This window comes from Crocodylus siamensis, chromosome 1 (genome assembly GCF_052110815.1).
Source record: "Crocodylus siamensis isolate JL-2025a chromosome 1, ASM5211081v1, whole genome shotgun sequence".
In the NCBI taxonomy this organism is placed as follows: domain Eukaryota; kingdom Metazoa; phylum Chordata; order Crocodylia; family Crocodylidae; genus Crocodylus; species Crocodylus siamensis.
Window position 1 is genome coordinate 249,564,914 of NC_143395.1, and position 15,029 is coordinate 249,579,942.

Sequence of the window (15,029 nt, forward strand, 5' to 3'; positions counted from 1 at the left end):
TGTCATGTATCCATGGAGATATCTCACCATACTCCATAACACCGCTGAGCTTAACCACTGGGGAGAGGAAGTTAATATGATAGCTGTAGTGGCCAGCCATTTAGCTTACCCAGTGGAGGTGGGATGAACCTGGGACTTGGGCAACTTGTTGTAATTGGCTCAAATTTGATAGACTCTAATTCCACTGACCCACAGCTGAGGGAAATATTTCCCTTCTTAGACCCTGAACTCTTTGGATCTTCCTCTAGATCATAGTGAGAGTGGCAATGAGTTAGGAGGGAGACCCTTCCATGCCAGAGGAAATGCTCAGAGAAAGGGATTGGGTTTCAATGCAGTCTAAACTGCCTTTCGGAGAATTCAGAGGGTCAAGAGATTGCAGGAACTCCTCAAGAGGGTGGACTGGATCAGGTGGGGGGAGGGCTGGGTTTCATTTGTGATCAAAGGGAGTATATGCCCTTCTTTATGGCTGAAAGGATCGGGCCAATGGAGTCATAGTGGAAGCAAGCTTAGCAGCCCAGGAACCCAATTTTGTGTTACAGAGGAACCTCTTGATGAGAGTGACAAAAGACAGTCCCACAGGCACCTGGCAATTCTATCAGTGCCAAAGCAGTATTGCATCCAGGTTTTGAAACTGGCCCATGATATATTATGTGGAGGCCATTTGAGAGTGGAAAAGACGCAAGCTATAGTACTGTAAAGTTTTTTCTGGCCTGTGGTATACCAAGAACCACTGGGCATCATGCTCCGAGTGCCAGCATGGGTCCCTAACACACTTGCAGGGCCCTACTGGTACCTTTTCCATTGGTTAGTATAACCCCTGAGTGAGTTAGGGTAGACTTGGTAGGACCAGTATAACCAGCTCAAGAGGGTCCAAGTTCATCCTGATCCTTGTCAACTATGGTACCCACTGCCCCAAGGCTGTGACGGTTCAGCTTTGGCAGTAACTGGGGCCTTTGAGCTATTACAGATATTCTCCCAGGTGTACATTCCCTGAGAGTTTTTGACAGACCAAGCCATGGTCTACTGCAAGAAGTTTGGGGCTTATTGAAGGTCCATTCTGTAAAGACTTCAGTATACCATCCCCAATTGGATGAATTAGTTGGAAGATTTAATTGGACACTGAAGAGGATGCTGAGAATTTGTCTCAGAATTGCCTCGGAACCATTTATTACTGTACATAATGTTTGATATTGAAGAGGCCCCACAGTCTTCCATGGGCTTTTTGGCCTTTGAATTATTCTGAGAGGCAGCCCTGGGGCATTACATCTCTGACAAGAATCCTGGCAGGCCCAGAGGACAGCAACACAGAATGTAGTCCAATATGTCTGGAAGCTACAGGAAAGATTAAATCTGGTGGGTGCTCTTGCAAAAAAGAAAAAAAAAAAATCTCAGGGCTGCACAGCAGGTGCAGCAACAGCAGTATAATAGAAATGCTTGGCTCTGGGTTTATCAGCCAGAGAACAGAGTACTTCTCCACTCCTCCAAGAGTAAGTTGCAGGCTAAATGGCAAGGCACTTTTGAGGTCCTGTGGAGGGTAGACGAGGTAAATTATGAAGTACACTTAGTAGGGAATTGGTGGGGTTCACAGATATGTTACATCAACCTGCTGAAACCTTGGAGGACCAGAGAAGCCTATATGGTCCCTACATGTTTTCTGGGAGCTGGCCTGGGGATTGCAGATCCCCCTTCAAAAAAATCAATGGCTGCCCTCATACTACAGGAGGCTTTGAGTCCAACTCAACGAGTTGAAGTAAAATGTCTACTTGTGGAATTTAAAGAGGTGTTTACAATTATTCCAGGCAGAACTGTGCTGATCAAACACTGCATTATCCTTCAGCCAGGCTGTGCAATTCAGAAGAGATACTCAAAAATAACAGTGTGGATGAGGGAAATGGTAAAATAAGAGATTAATAAAATGCTGGACCTAGGGGTAATAGAATAATCTGCTAGTGAGTGGAGTAGCCTATATGTTTTGGTATCAATGCCCAATCACACCATCCGGTTTTGTATTGGTTTCCATAAAATCACTGCAGTTTCGAAGTGTGATGCATATCCTATGCCCAGAATAAATGATAGAAGAAATAGGCAATGCATGGTACATAACCACCCTGGATTTAACCAAAGAGTATTGACAAATACCTCTGGACTCAGTGTCCTGAGAAATAATAGTCTTTGCAACACCCTGAGGACTCTATCACTTTCGACCTCTACTTTTTGGTTTCCACAGGGTCCTTGCAACCTTCCAATGTCTAATGGACAAAATACTCTGCCCACACCAGGCATATACAGCCAGTATCCGGACAATGTGGTGATATTTGCCAATGTGTGGGCAGAACACCTTCAGCAGGTGAGAGAGATGCTGTGGTCAATACAAGCAGTTGGCCTCACAGCCAACCCTGCTAAATGTCACTGGGGATGCACGGAGACTAGATACCTAGGGTATATACTGAGCAATGGCAACATCAGGCCCCTATTGGCCAGAGTAAAGCATTGGTGGAATCTCCAGTGCCACCAACCAAATGTCAGGTAAAGTCATTTTTGGGTTGACAAGCTACTATCTGTGATCCAAACCATATTTTGCTGCCAACATGGCCCCAGCAACTGACCTACTGAAGAAGGGAGTGCCCCAAAGCATCCATTGGTCCCCCAAGTATAAGGCAGCATCTGGGGCAGCAAAATGACTACTATGCAGTGTCAGTCCTGCGCAGCCTGGACTTAACAAAAGACTTAACAAAAGATATAACAAATAAAAACCTAACAAAGGAGTTTGTCCTCTGCCAGGAGTTGAAGATGAAGAACACACCATCCTGTATCTCAGCAGAAAGCTCCTCCCCTGGGAACAGAAATATGCAGTGATAGAGAAGGAGTTTCTAGCAATTAAGTGGGCCATTGAGACCCTCCGTTATTACCTCCATGGGGCCCATTTTCTTTTGCTCACCAACCATGCCCCACTAGCATGCTATGGGGGGAGGGGGCATAGGTTGATGAGATGGTATCTGTCCCTGAAGCATTTTCATTTTTCAATATGCTACTGCCCTGTGACTGTACATGTGAATGCATACTTCTGGTCCCAAGAAGCTAGGGAGGGAGGGCTTTAAAAATGAAGAGTAGTATCTTAGGCTCCATTCTTGCGAGTGGGGATTTGTGGGAAGGTGCATAACACAAGGGCTGGAGCCCAGCTGCAGGGGGCTAGAGAGCAATAGCCTGCCTGCCTAGGAGGTCTGAGCCTGCTGACAGGGATTATTGGCTGGCTCCGGAGGAAGTTAAAAACTCCCAGAGAGATGACACTGGAGAAGGAGAGAAACTGAGAAGAAAGGTAGCACTGAAGCACTACAGTAAAGTCCTTCCCTGGATGGGGTGGGGGAGGTTGTTAATGTTTTGTTGTTCTATTTAGTTTGAGGTAGAAAAGGGGGAACTCAGGCTCTGGGCCTGGCCAAAGGAGTAGCAACCCACTACAGGTGCATTTCAAGATGGGTGTGAAGAAAATCTAGAGGTTCCAGAAGAGAATACTAATAATAATCAAACAGTTGAAATGCAAGCAGTATAAGGAAAAGTTGACAGAACTAGATATATTTATGGCAAAAAGGATACTAAGGTAGAAGGGGAAAATAATAGCCATTTCAGTTATATTAACACTGCCTTTAAAAGGTTGGACTTGAAGCAATGTGTAAACTGGAGCAAAACAGACTTCCATTCAATCTGAGGAAAAGGCTTCCCTGTTGACAGAACAACAGAACACAGGGAAAGAGCTGCCCACCGAAGCATTAGAATGTCCACTGGAGATTTTCAAGAAGAGGTTAGATAAGCATTTGATTATGTTAGTGTTGGATTGGCATTGAGGGGATTTGTATAGTAGATCCGTAAAAATTTGTTTTAACTCTGTGTTCCTAGAAGCCTATATATGACGTAGAAGTCTTTCTGCCTGTCTGTAACCATGCTCATTTCACTTGTCATTAGGTACTAACTGAAATAAAACCTGACTATACTTAACTGATTAAGCCCTTTCAAAAAAAGCAAAAAATTCCTCAAACTTCTACTGTTTCCTCACAGTGTAGCTATTCTATCTCATTCTCTTAGAAAATAGATACATATGTTATATTCCAGTAGGATCCTTAACCAAGGAAGTAATGTTAGGGGTTTTTTTTACAAGGTCAGGTCTTAAATTCTTGTTCTGTTAGTTCAATAATGAAAATGGTTTTCCATGGACACTCCTATTTTGGGTATGGTCCATACATTTAAGGTGATTTTGGCCAAATAAATCCATCCTTACTAGTATACATACCTTTTATTACTCTGGAATCTACATTATTGTCATATATATCTCAAATACTTTTCTTTCTTGTTTTGTTTCTTGTTAGCCTGTAGTGCTTTCACAAACTCAGATAAGTAACAGCAATCCATTTCCAGCAGAGGTTTTCCTTCTGCTGTATCTCGATGATTAGATAGTCAGAATGGTTCTTTCCAATCAGCAGGGTCCAAGATCTTAATAAAAAATGGATAAGGAACACGTTTAACCTCTTGTCCAGAGATCAGACAGGAATCCTTTGACTGGATTAAATTTTTTGCCTCGTGAAGAAATAAAAAAAAATACTGAAAACACTGCATCGACACTAACAATTTTGACTTTTCTTGTGAGGCTTTCTTATGAGTATTTTCTATTTTATTTACGCTCCAGACAGCATAGTTATTTGACATTTTTTCTCAAAAGATTTTTTTCTATCATGCATTGTTGCAGAGTAGAGCTCAAACTTGTATCCTAAGGGCTTCAAGACCAGAGAATCCAAGATTTATTATTTTTAAAGATTTTTCTCAAAATGTGTCTTAGTATTTTGAGACTGTTCAGGTTTTTTTGTGTTCTGGGGGTGTGGTTATTTTGGTTTTGGGTTTGTTTTGTTTTTTTGCATGCTTGGGGTTAGAAATATTTATATTATGTATTTTTAAGTAAGTAAACTTACAATTTCTTCAACTGAGTAATTTTTCAACAGTTCCTATCCAAATACTGACCTTTTCTCTGAGAACAATATCTTTTTTTAACTGTGAATAATTTATCTAATGGACAAGATCAGTCTTTTTAGAGGTGTCCAATTTTTAACTGTTAAAAGGATAAGTGACAGTCCATCTTTTTTTTCTTCTTAAAATATTGCTATAACTAGATTTGACTACAACTCCTTTCTTCATTCAATACAAGAAAATACTTCACTAAACTTAGTTTGTAAGTATGATTTATTGTAAATTCTAAAATTTCTGCCCTGAAATCCTAAGATTCTTTAATGTCATTGGTTGTTTGATTGAACAGGAGTGCTAGTATAGCTGTTAAATTTTGAAGTGACTGTGGTTATTTGGAATATATGTAGATGGACTGAGAAAAAATCTGATCTAGTTTTATTTCCCACAGTACCCCTCTAACCTCATTGTGGAATAGATATAATTATTTGCCTTCATACAGTCATTCTTTTAATACTTTCCTATTATCTCAACTATGTAATTAAAAGGTATTCAAGTGCCATAACACATTACAGACCTTTTGTTCAACAGCAAATTATGGCTTATGACCTATACAAAATAGAGCAATTAAATAATATCCTTTTTCACCTTTTGAGCTTTCCTTTTTTCTGGTAATAACTGTCAGCTAGCTAGGAATATTTCATGATTAATCAGAGGTTAGTCCTTTAAATGTCAAATGCTGGTGTCTAAAATGTCAAGCTAGAATTTTACCTCTTGTAGTGACCCACTTGAAGAAGGTCTTAAGAAATTTAGATCATAAATAGAACTGAAAAGATCAAGGCGGGGGTACTTGTAATGTTTTCACTATATATCCTTGTGAAAAATACTTGTTGTTTCTCATGTTTTACATAAAGGGAGATACTCCTACTATAATGCCCCCCCCCCCGAAAAAAACAAAACAAAACTCTGCTTCAACCCATTCAAACCATTATAGGGTAGATGATATTCCCACTATAAAGAGAAATAGAAATTTTAAAAAACTACTTTCATTTTGGGATCTGGAAGTATACATAATGTCTTTTTTATTTATTATTATTTTAAGAGTTTGCACTCCATTCCTCCTCCTTGTACTTTCCCCACTCTAAAAAAATAAATAAATTTTGTGGTTAAAAAAGGTACAAGTGTTAGTGTGTCTGTATAGTTCTTTCTTATTGGACAAGGAGAATATGGAGTCAAGAGAAGGACAAGATTATGTGACTTTTGGGAAAGAAAGACAAAGTTGGCCTGAAATGTGAATATATTAGGGATAATTTGAATTTTAACAGAAGGTGGGACAGAATGACACCTTAGAAATGGATGGGAGATGAATGAGCTTTCATATGGAATGTAGAGACTTCACATTTGAAACAATCTAACTAGGGTTAGGTCAATCTACTGGATTTACTTGAATACTAAGTGAGGTTGTTTTGCCCAATAATGATCAGGGGAAAAGGCCTTTCATCTTATGTTTTCATATGTGGTAACTTTATTAAATATGTTGTCTACCTTTGAACTGCTGCTTAAAGTACATGTGTTCACTCATAGAAACTATGAAGTTAATTAAATGCAGACAACACTGAGCATGACTGGAAAGTACATGGCCCTTATTGCGCGAACATGCTGATGGGAACTTACCATAAGGATGAGTTAGTGTAGGTCATCTGAATGAGATATATGGTAGTGCCCATTTAGTGCAGTCCCACTCAGTGCCAACTCTTTTTTTCAGGTCACAGTGAGCCACTACATTGAATACATTTCAACTTTTTCTTCATCAGGCTTAAATGTCTGGCAAACATCACCAAACAGGGCCCTAAGCAGTTCACCAAGAATCTCTCTGTCATCCCTTCTCTCAGGCTGTCACATATGATTAGTGTGGCCCTGCTCTCCTTAAGCTGAAGCCAGACCAGGTTGCCCTGTGCCTCATCTGCATATACATTTTTAGAGGATCCCAGAACTCATGAGAGAAATCCCAAAGTCAATCTGTAACATACCCCAAAATCCATGTTCCTTCACAATGAAAACAAAAAGATCATGAGAGAGCGAGATCAGTCAGGCATTGTTTTATTGATATATCTACAGTGTTAAAGCAATTCAGAAGGCTAGCAGTGTCTCTATCATCATAATAAAATGAATTCTAAATACCTATATATTTTGCTGACCCCCACGGTGGTCACAGCCCCCCACCAAGGGCTACATCTGCCCCACAGGGACCGCAGCCTGCCCACAGGGGCTACCGTCCCCCCAACAGGGCCCACATGCCCCACCCCCACTTGCTTCCCATCCCTCCAGATTGTTGCCTTTACTGGCCCCATGCCCCACCGGCTCCTGCTGCCCCCCATAGATGGCTTTTCCCCCGCACCCCAACCTCTATTTACTAAATGGGGACTGTGGTGACTCTTGTCCCACCAACAGCTTCAATTTGCATTAACTGTAGTTGTGATTTATCAGCACATATATATTTGTGAAACACTCAGTTATTTCAGAAAATGATAGAAAATCACAGAGATATGAATATACTTAATGTTATTTTCAAGGCTTACAAAGCTTGTAGCAGTGATTATATAGGGACATACATACATACATACATGAAAAGCATAATAAGAAATATAGAGCATTTGTCTTTCTCATCGTTTAAACTCTATGCATCCTGGTACTCATTCAGGCAGGGATCTTGTGGGGAAAAATAGTATGCAATCATATAGTGAAAGATGGAATCATCATGTATATGTGCCCAGAGTTTGTGTGGGCAATGTTAAACTTGGAAATTCCTAACTTTGGTTGTTTGATTTTTGTGGCTTTAATATTCCTACAATACTTTTTTCTACGTAAGATATGTGTAATTGGCCCAATAACTTAATGCAGAGATTTTTTAAAGGTCTTAAGAAAAGGAAACAATGTAAAACAACACAGATGTTTCCCCATCATCTCTCTTAATCTTTCTAGAAGTATTCTTATTTTCAGGTTTTTTTACAAAGTAAGGTAGGGCTTACTTTGTACTGGCTCATATAGGAGAAGCATTTTTAGGCATGCCCAATAAGTATGGCATTATAAAATGATTTGAGAAAATCTGATTTAAAATGATAATACATTAAGAACTTGTCCCCATGGGTGGACCTAGAATTTTGAGAATGGAGGTGGAGATGGTGAGGTGAGTCATCACATATAAGGCCACACATTCTTTTTTCCATTTGAAAATAAACTAAAAGCTCTACTAATATGATTAGGGCTGTATTATCCAGTTTCAGATTGCAGCAAAAACAAATATAACTTTATTGGAATGAGTTAAAAAGCTATCTACAGGGTTGTGAGATAGGAGCTTCATTACCAGGAACAGCTACACACAGTGTAACTGTAGAACAAAGGATCAAACCATTAAAAAGAAGATAGGTTGTCAGCACCTGTTAAATGAAGATTTTAGGTGGATTTTAATGACACATGAAGTCAGATGACTCTTTTAGCACTGCCTGACTAGTATTGCTGTTGCCACTTCCAAGCAGTAGAATTTAAACTTTGGGTGGACTGGGAATCAGGGGGGAGGGCATGGTACAAGTACATCAGTGCAGCCCCTCCCCTAGATCTGCCTCTGCTTGTCCCATCAGATCCATATATGATTAGTGACTCTCTTAATTGTGTTTTAATCATTTTCCTTCAAGAGTATAAATAGACTCCAGGGGAGCAGACCTGTTTTATGTATTCGTTTATAATTTGATGTATTTATTAGTTGTCTCATCTCATCTCAAATTTTAACATGGTCACCACAATCAGTAAACAAGAAGGATGAACAATGGGCCAAACTCATGGAGGACCAAGGAGGTTCTTTAAAGACAGACAGTGATGGGGGCTGAAAAAAGAGGACTGAAGGAATTATAGCATGTTTTGGTAGAAGACCGCTTATCTAGTTTTGGCAAATTGTTGAGGGTCTCATAGGTAGCCCTGCCCCTAGATAGGTGCCTTGCCCCCTGGTCATCATCTTGTGACTAGAGGTGCACTGATACATCGGCCTGATATCAGATTGGTATCAATAGAAAGAAAACTGGCTTTATTGGATATCAACCCGATAAATGCCCTTTTGGAAGTACTAAAGCATAGCTCAGTAACTGCTCATACGGCTCTGTATGCACAGTGCATGGTTATTTTTAGCAGCCACTTAACTGTAGTGGTGCACTATGACAGGGGAGCACGCTGCTATGGTTGAGTAGCTGCTGGTCATGTGTAGATCCCCACGGATGCTACATTGCCATAGTATCACGTTCAAACATGCCTAAAGAGTAATAAAAGGTCAAACATGAATGAATTCAGTGGCATTCCAAAAGGCTTTGTACTACCTTGGGTCCAGCGCTATGTATCATTTTCATTAATGACACACATGTTGGACTAGAGAGTACACTCATTAAATCTAGAGATGATATGAAGCTGGGAGAATATACAAGCACTTTGAAGGACCAGATTGAAATTCAATGTGATCTTGAGAAATTGAAGAAATTGTTTGAAATAAATAGGATGAAGTTCAGCAAGGGCAAGTGCAAATTGTGCTTAAGTTAAAATAATCAACAGAATGGGTAAAGAATGGAAAATGAGTGTCTAGGTTTTGGAGGAAAGAAGTTTGGGAGTGATAGTGGATCAGAAAATTGAAGAAAGGGAATCAATATCATATTGTTGCAACAACAAAAAAAAGGAAAAAAGGAAAAAGCAAACACCATTCTGTTTTTTTCACTGGAGAGTTGTATATGTATGATTAAAGAAGGAATCCTTGTACTCTACTCATCACTCTAACCATAGCCTCAGTTAGGACACAACACTTTTGGGTAACACACTTAGAAAAGGTTGTGGACCAAACGGAGGGTCCAGAGAACAGTAACAAAAATGGCTATATGCCTAAAAAACAAGACAAGAATAGGTTAGAAAAAACATTTCTTATAAATGGTTTTGGTCAAGGGCACAAGGAAATAGTGGCTGTGGCAGCAACATTTTCAGCTCTGCCATGTGCCTTATGCCAGAACTTCAAATACTGCCATCATATGCCACTGTGTGGTGACAGGTAAAATGGCCAGAGGGTGACTGGGATTGCATCAGCCTTTCCTCTATCTTCTGCTACCAACTGCTGTGTCCACTGGGGCTAAAAAGCCCCAGATTCTTTGACAGGCTACACATCCCAGCCACACCCATGCAACAACTTCTAGTGGCTTTGTGGTAGTCTAGCAGGTTGGCTAGAGTGGCTCTGTGGGCCACATTTTTTAAACTTCTGACTTGGGGATCAGCAGATCCTGACATAGGACATGGGGATGAACAAAATGACTTTTCAAGGTCCCTTTAAACCCTGTTTTTTTATAAATTTATGAAATACATGATTTGAAGCACATGGAATTACAGTGATTTCAGGCAAGCGGTACAGAATATCTTCCAAAATAAGAATAAAAGCTTTCTAGTTGTATATAAGTGTAAACTATATTTATTTGTCTGTTTTTTTAATGCCAAATGTATGTAATACTTTTATCAGTCTCCACTAACTTATTTCTTTTATTGATCTCTGCTAAATTGGTATTTGAAGAAGCAAATACCATTTTAGGAGGTATTCTTCGTGAATACTTCCTAGCAAAGTCATGTATGAAACTAACCCCTTTTTCATGCTAACATTTGCATAAAAGCCTTGGGGGGGGTTTGTTTTGTTTTGGGTTTTTTTTTGGAAGATGGTGCCAACCTGAGTTTTAACTAGTAAGAAGATGTGAAAAATGTACTTTTCCTTATTGTACAAATGAAATACTTATTATATTAAACTACTCTACCTAATAGAACACATTGATTTGAGGCAGTTACTTTATTGAGATGCCTCCCAGGAGGTAGACTTAACATAATGATAATATAGATTAAAAAAGGGAGAGAATGGAAATAAGATGCTTGTCCTTCATTATCCTGTTTTCTTGTATAGAGTACACTCCTGTATATAAGCCTCACCTAATTTGTGAGAGACAGAAATAAATATTTACTGTAGAAACTGTGTTGTAGCATGTAGGGAGCTGAGCTTGTTCCCAAGAATGCTGTCGGCCCTGCATGCTGGTAAGGGACCATGAAGAGGTCTGCCGTGCCTGTTCTGATGCTGCACACTGAGCCTAACCCAGTGCACCAAGTCCAAGCCAACACTAGGCCCAAGGCCTCATAGTCTTAGTGACATCTGTGAATTCATGTACTACCCAAACCCTCCTCAGGAAATGGTATCTATGAATGAAGAGATTCAAGCCCATATCTTGTAGTAGAAGAGTGTAGGCATCATCAAGCTAGAAGCTTGGCTGGGCCAGAGGCACAGTACCCTACCCCTTTGAAGCTCACATTCTATCCAGAAGGGAAAATGAGAGCATGCAATAAAATGTATCACTCTGTTGTCAAGTGATAAGGAATAGAGAAATAGAATGAGAAAAAGAAATGTCCTGGTTCCTACTTCCAATGCTGTGCATGCTTTTTTATCCAGTCTTATACATGTGAAATGCATAGCCAGTGCCTTTAATTTGTTGAACATACAAATTAAAGTTAAACCTATTGAATGCAGAAAAATAAATCCCATGCTTGGGTCTTTTTATCAGTATTTATTCCATGGATTATAAATAGTGCTGTTGCTTAATTCCAAATTAGCTTTTTTAAAAAAACAGATATTTTGGGATAGATGGGCATAGGATTGTTTATGCAAAATTAGTAATTTAATTTATATTTTTAACAGTACAGCCTCAGATAATACAACTTAAAAATGAAACCACATTTGAGAATGGTCAAACAACACTCATTTGTGAGGCAGAAGGAGAACCCATTCCAGAAATTACTTGGAAAAGAGCCATCGATGGAATAACTTTCTCTGAAGGTGACAAGGTAAAGAAGTTTCTTATGTGTGATTCTGAATGATTAGACACTAAAAGTCTAAATACATATTGTTTCATTAAGTCTTTTTTGCAAGTAGAAAACTAATATAGAAAAAAGATTAATAGGCTTCTCTCAGAACTGGAGGACACTTCTTATTGAAAGTAATAACACTATATTATGCAATTTTTACGTTTTAAAAGATAGAAAAGAAAAAATGCAGTCAAACCGATGAAAGGTAAATCATCCCAAAATGGGTCTAGTCTTTCAAAAAGTACTACTATAGGTAATTCGGTTTCTTGGTTTCTGTCTTAAGATGCGTGTAGCCTAAGTTTTCTGTAAACAGTCATTATACTTTTTGGAGTTTAAACCTAAGTATTTCCCTATAGTTCATGTATATGCTTTCCATTCATAGTGTGGAAAGTCAGGTACTATACACCTCTCTTGTGCGCATGCATGCTCACTCTTTCTCTCTTTACTTTTAAAAGATATTATTTAACACATTGAGGATGACAAAGTACAAGCTAAATGGAGGTGCCTTTTGCATGGCTGACGTACTGTATATACAAGACATAAAAGATCAAAAGAAATAAAAATGTTCTGGTTGCCTCTTGCTCTTACTGCTGAAGGTTTTTGGCTGCCTATAAATATGCTCGTAATTAGAATGCTTTGGAGCAAACTCAGTTAATTGAGTCTGTTCCATGTTCTAATTGGAACACTGCAGCATCACCTCACCATCCCATGTATTAAGCCCCCACACATTTTAAAATGGCAGTGATGGTGCTTTAAACTGCATCAAATGAGCTTTAGATAAAGTATACTGCAGCCATTTTAAAATGCACTGGGGCTTAATATACATGACAGTGAGCTGTTTTAATTAGAGTGGCTGTCCAGGAACTGCACTAATTAAAGCCCCTGCTCTCCCCTCTCCCCTGAGTACATGTATAGTCAGCCCTTTTTATTTCCAGCCTTGCTAATCTGGTCTTTAATTTTCCATGGAGTAGAAAATAAGGCACCACATTGGAACGTTGGTAGCTCAGTTTAGGGTTTAATTGTACCTTCCCTGACTCACTTGTATCGTAACAGCATCACAGACATTGTCAAATGAAGCCCAACACAGCTGATCTGCTTTATTTGGCAAAACACATTGCCTTTTGTCCCTCCATTGTTCATATGGGACAATGGGTGACATGTTCCACTTACAGAGATGCATCCCCAGGAAACAAGTTGACAGGTGGAATTGCCCCCTTTCAGAGATGTGCCCTGGAGATTCCTAGGGGAATATGTCTGTAAGTATGAAAAACTGGGAAGCCAGTCTTATAGGTTGGAGGACCCAATCCTTCATGAATTCCTGGAGCATGCAGAGACAAGGTCCCTCAAGGCCTGGGAGTTGTTACCTGGGGTGGCTAAGTGTGAGCAGCTCCAGGTCTTCTTGCACATACAGACAGACCCCACCCACAAATAAAGAGGCACAAGTTATCTACTACCTTCTGTCACAGCCACAAGGAAAGGCATTTGTGGCGTGACAAAGGGCATAGGTGTCTATTTGTTTTCATTTTGTGTTTCCATAAAAATTGTTATGGCAACAGAAAGGCAATGTCAGTTTCCAGACATAGAGCATTGTGGAATTCGAAGCTCTTTTTGTTTTGTGGCAAGTATTCTGGATTATAAATATTGGTTATTTCATAAGTTTCCAGTCTTTTTACCTTTTTTGTCTTTTAGTTAGGCGTTGTAATGTATGGTATATTTCAACAAGTTATTGAGATACAGAATATACTACTATGGATCCGTGGTGCATGAGCACCAGTAGAGAACTAAAAGTGTCATTCAATTCTTCCTTCAACTCTGCAGGATAAGAAACCACACTGGCAGGGTTTGAACTGTTATATAATAATGTAATAATAAGGTGCCAGAGAAAGCAGTATATTGGGGAACTATACTTTTAAAAATTATGTATATAATTCCTTTGTATATAATTTCTTTGTCAATTTAAATAAATTTAAATACATTTTAAAAGTAAAATTAAAATGTTCTTATTAATAACAAATGCATATATGTGTTTTGGTTGTGTGTAATTATACACATGTGCTTCTGTGCATATGCACACACACACGCACACATTTTGTAGATGCCACTTAGACATTTTTCAGTTGTTTGAAACTTTGCACATTTTGTCCATAGCCTGAGATGTAATCATTACCATGCCCGTAAACCCATCAGATCTGCTGTCATAAATCATGGACACAAGTGTCCCAATTATGTTTCTTTTGGAATGAAAGACTCTGGGGAATATAATCATTATCTAATGTGTCTCAGATGTCTCGTATCAGAAGCAACTAGGACACTTCAGAACATGGGGGACCAAATTCAGAAATAATCCAACTTGGTGTTTTTGTTTTTTAGGGTCCCCTCCCCGAGTTAAAAATTTTATGCTTTCAGTAGCAGTGGATAGCTTTGTCATCAGCCAGTTTATTCTGTACTAAAAAAAGTACTAAAAAAAGTAGTCCCTTCAACTTCCTAGTTTTGACTGCAGAATGTATTCTTGTGATTTAACATTCTCAAGGAATGAAAAGTTTACTCAGTAGAGCAGGGATTCCCAACCCCTGGGCCATGGTCTGATATTGGGCTGCAAAGGGTTGGCTGCTGGTCTGCAAGAGGCTTGGCCGCTGGACCAGAAGTGACCGCAGACCAGAAAACCGTGGACTGAAGGTGAATGGCATACGGCAAATTGGCAGCCACCCCTTTTTTATACTGAGTATAAAAAGGGGTTGGCTGCCTGCCCACAGTATGCTGGTGACTGCTGGTCTGTAGTTTGCCTGTCTGTGGTCACTTCCGGTCCATGGTTTGCCAGTCCTCAGCACAAAAAGGTTGGGAACACCTGCAGTAGAACATTCTGAATGACTGTTTCCATTAAATGGAATTTTAGCTTTTACGCTGTGTTTTTTTTCCTAGCCTGATAAAATTCTCTCTATTTGAAAGTAATTGATTAATAATGAAAAAACGTGAAGTTTTATTATCTAATTGAAAAATATTATAAAATGCTGGAAAACATTTATTTTGCATTATTAAATTGAAACCGTTTCCCCCAAGCTTTTCAATATGCATGGGAAGCTTACAACTGAAAATTCTACTAATAACATTAATTCATAAATGTAAGTGTGTCATTTTAAAAAAAAAAACTAAAAACATGCTGCTATTGGTTA

General features: G+C 39.2%; 1 protein-coding gene across 1 annotated transcript in view; it reads left to right on the forward strand.

Annotated features, from left to right (window-relative positions):
• Nucleotides 1-15,029, forward strand: part of NCAM2 (neural cell adhesion molecule 2) — a 535,968-nt gene that overhangs the window by 326,098 nt on the left and 194,841 nt on the right. The window contains exon 8 of the mRNA XM_090060216.1: nt 11,693-11,838. Coding sequence (XP_089916342.1) covers nt 11,693-11,838 — 146 coding nt within the window. The remainder of the gene's footprint in view (nt 1-11,692; nt 11,839-15,029) is intronic.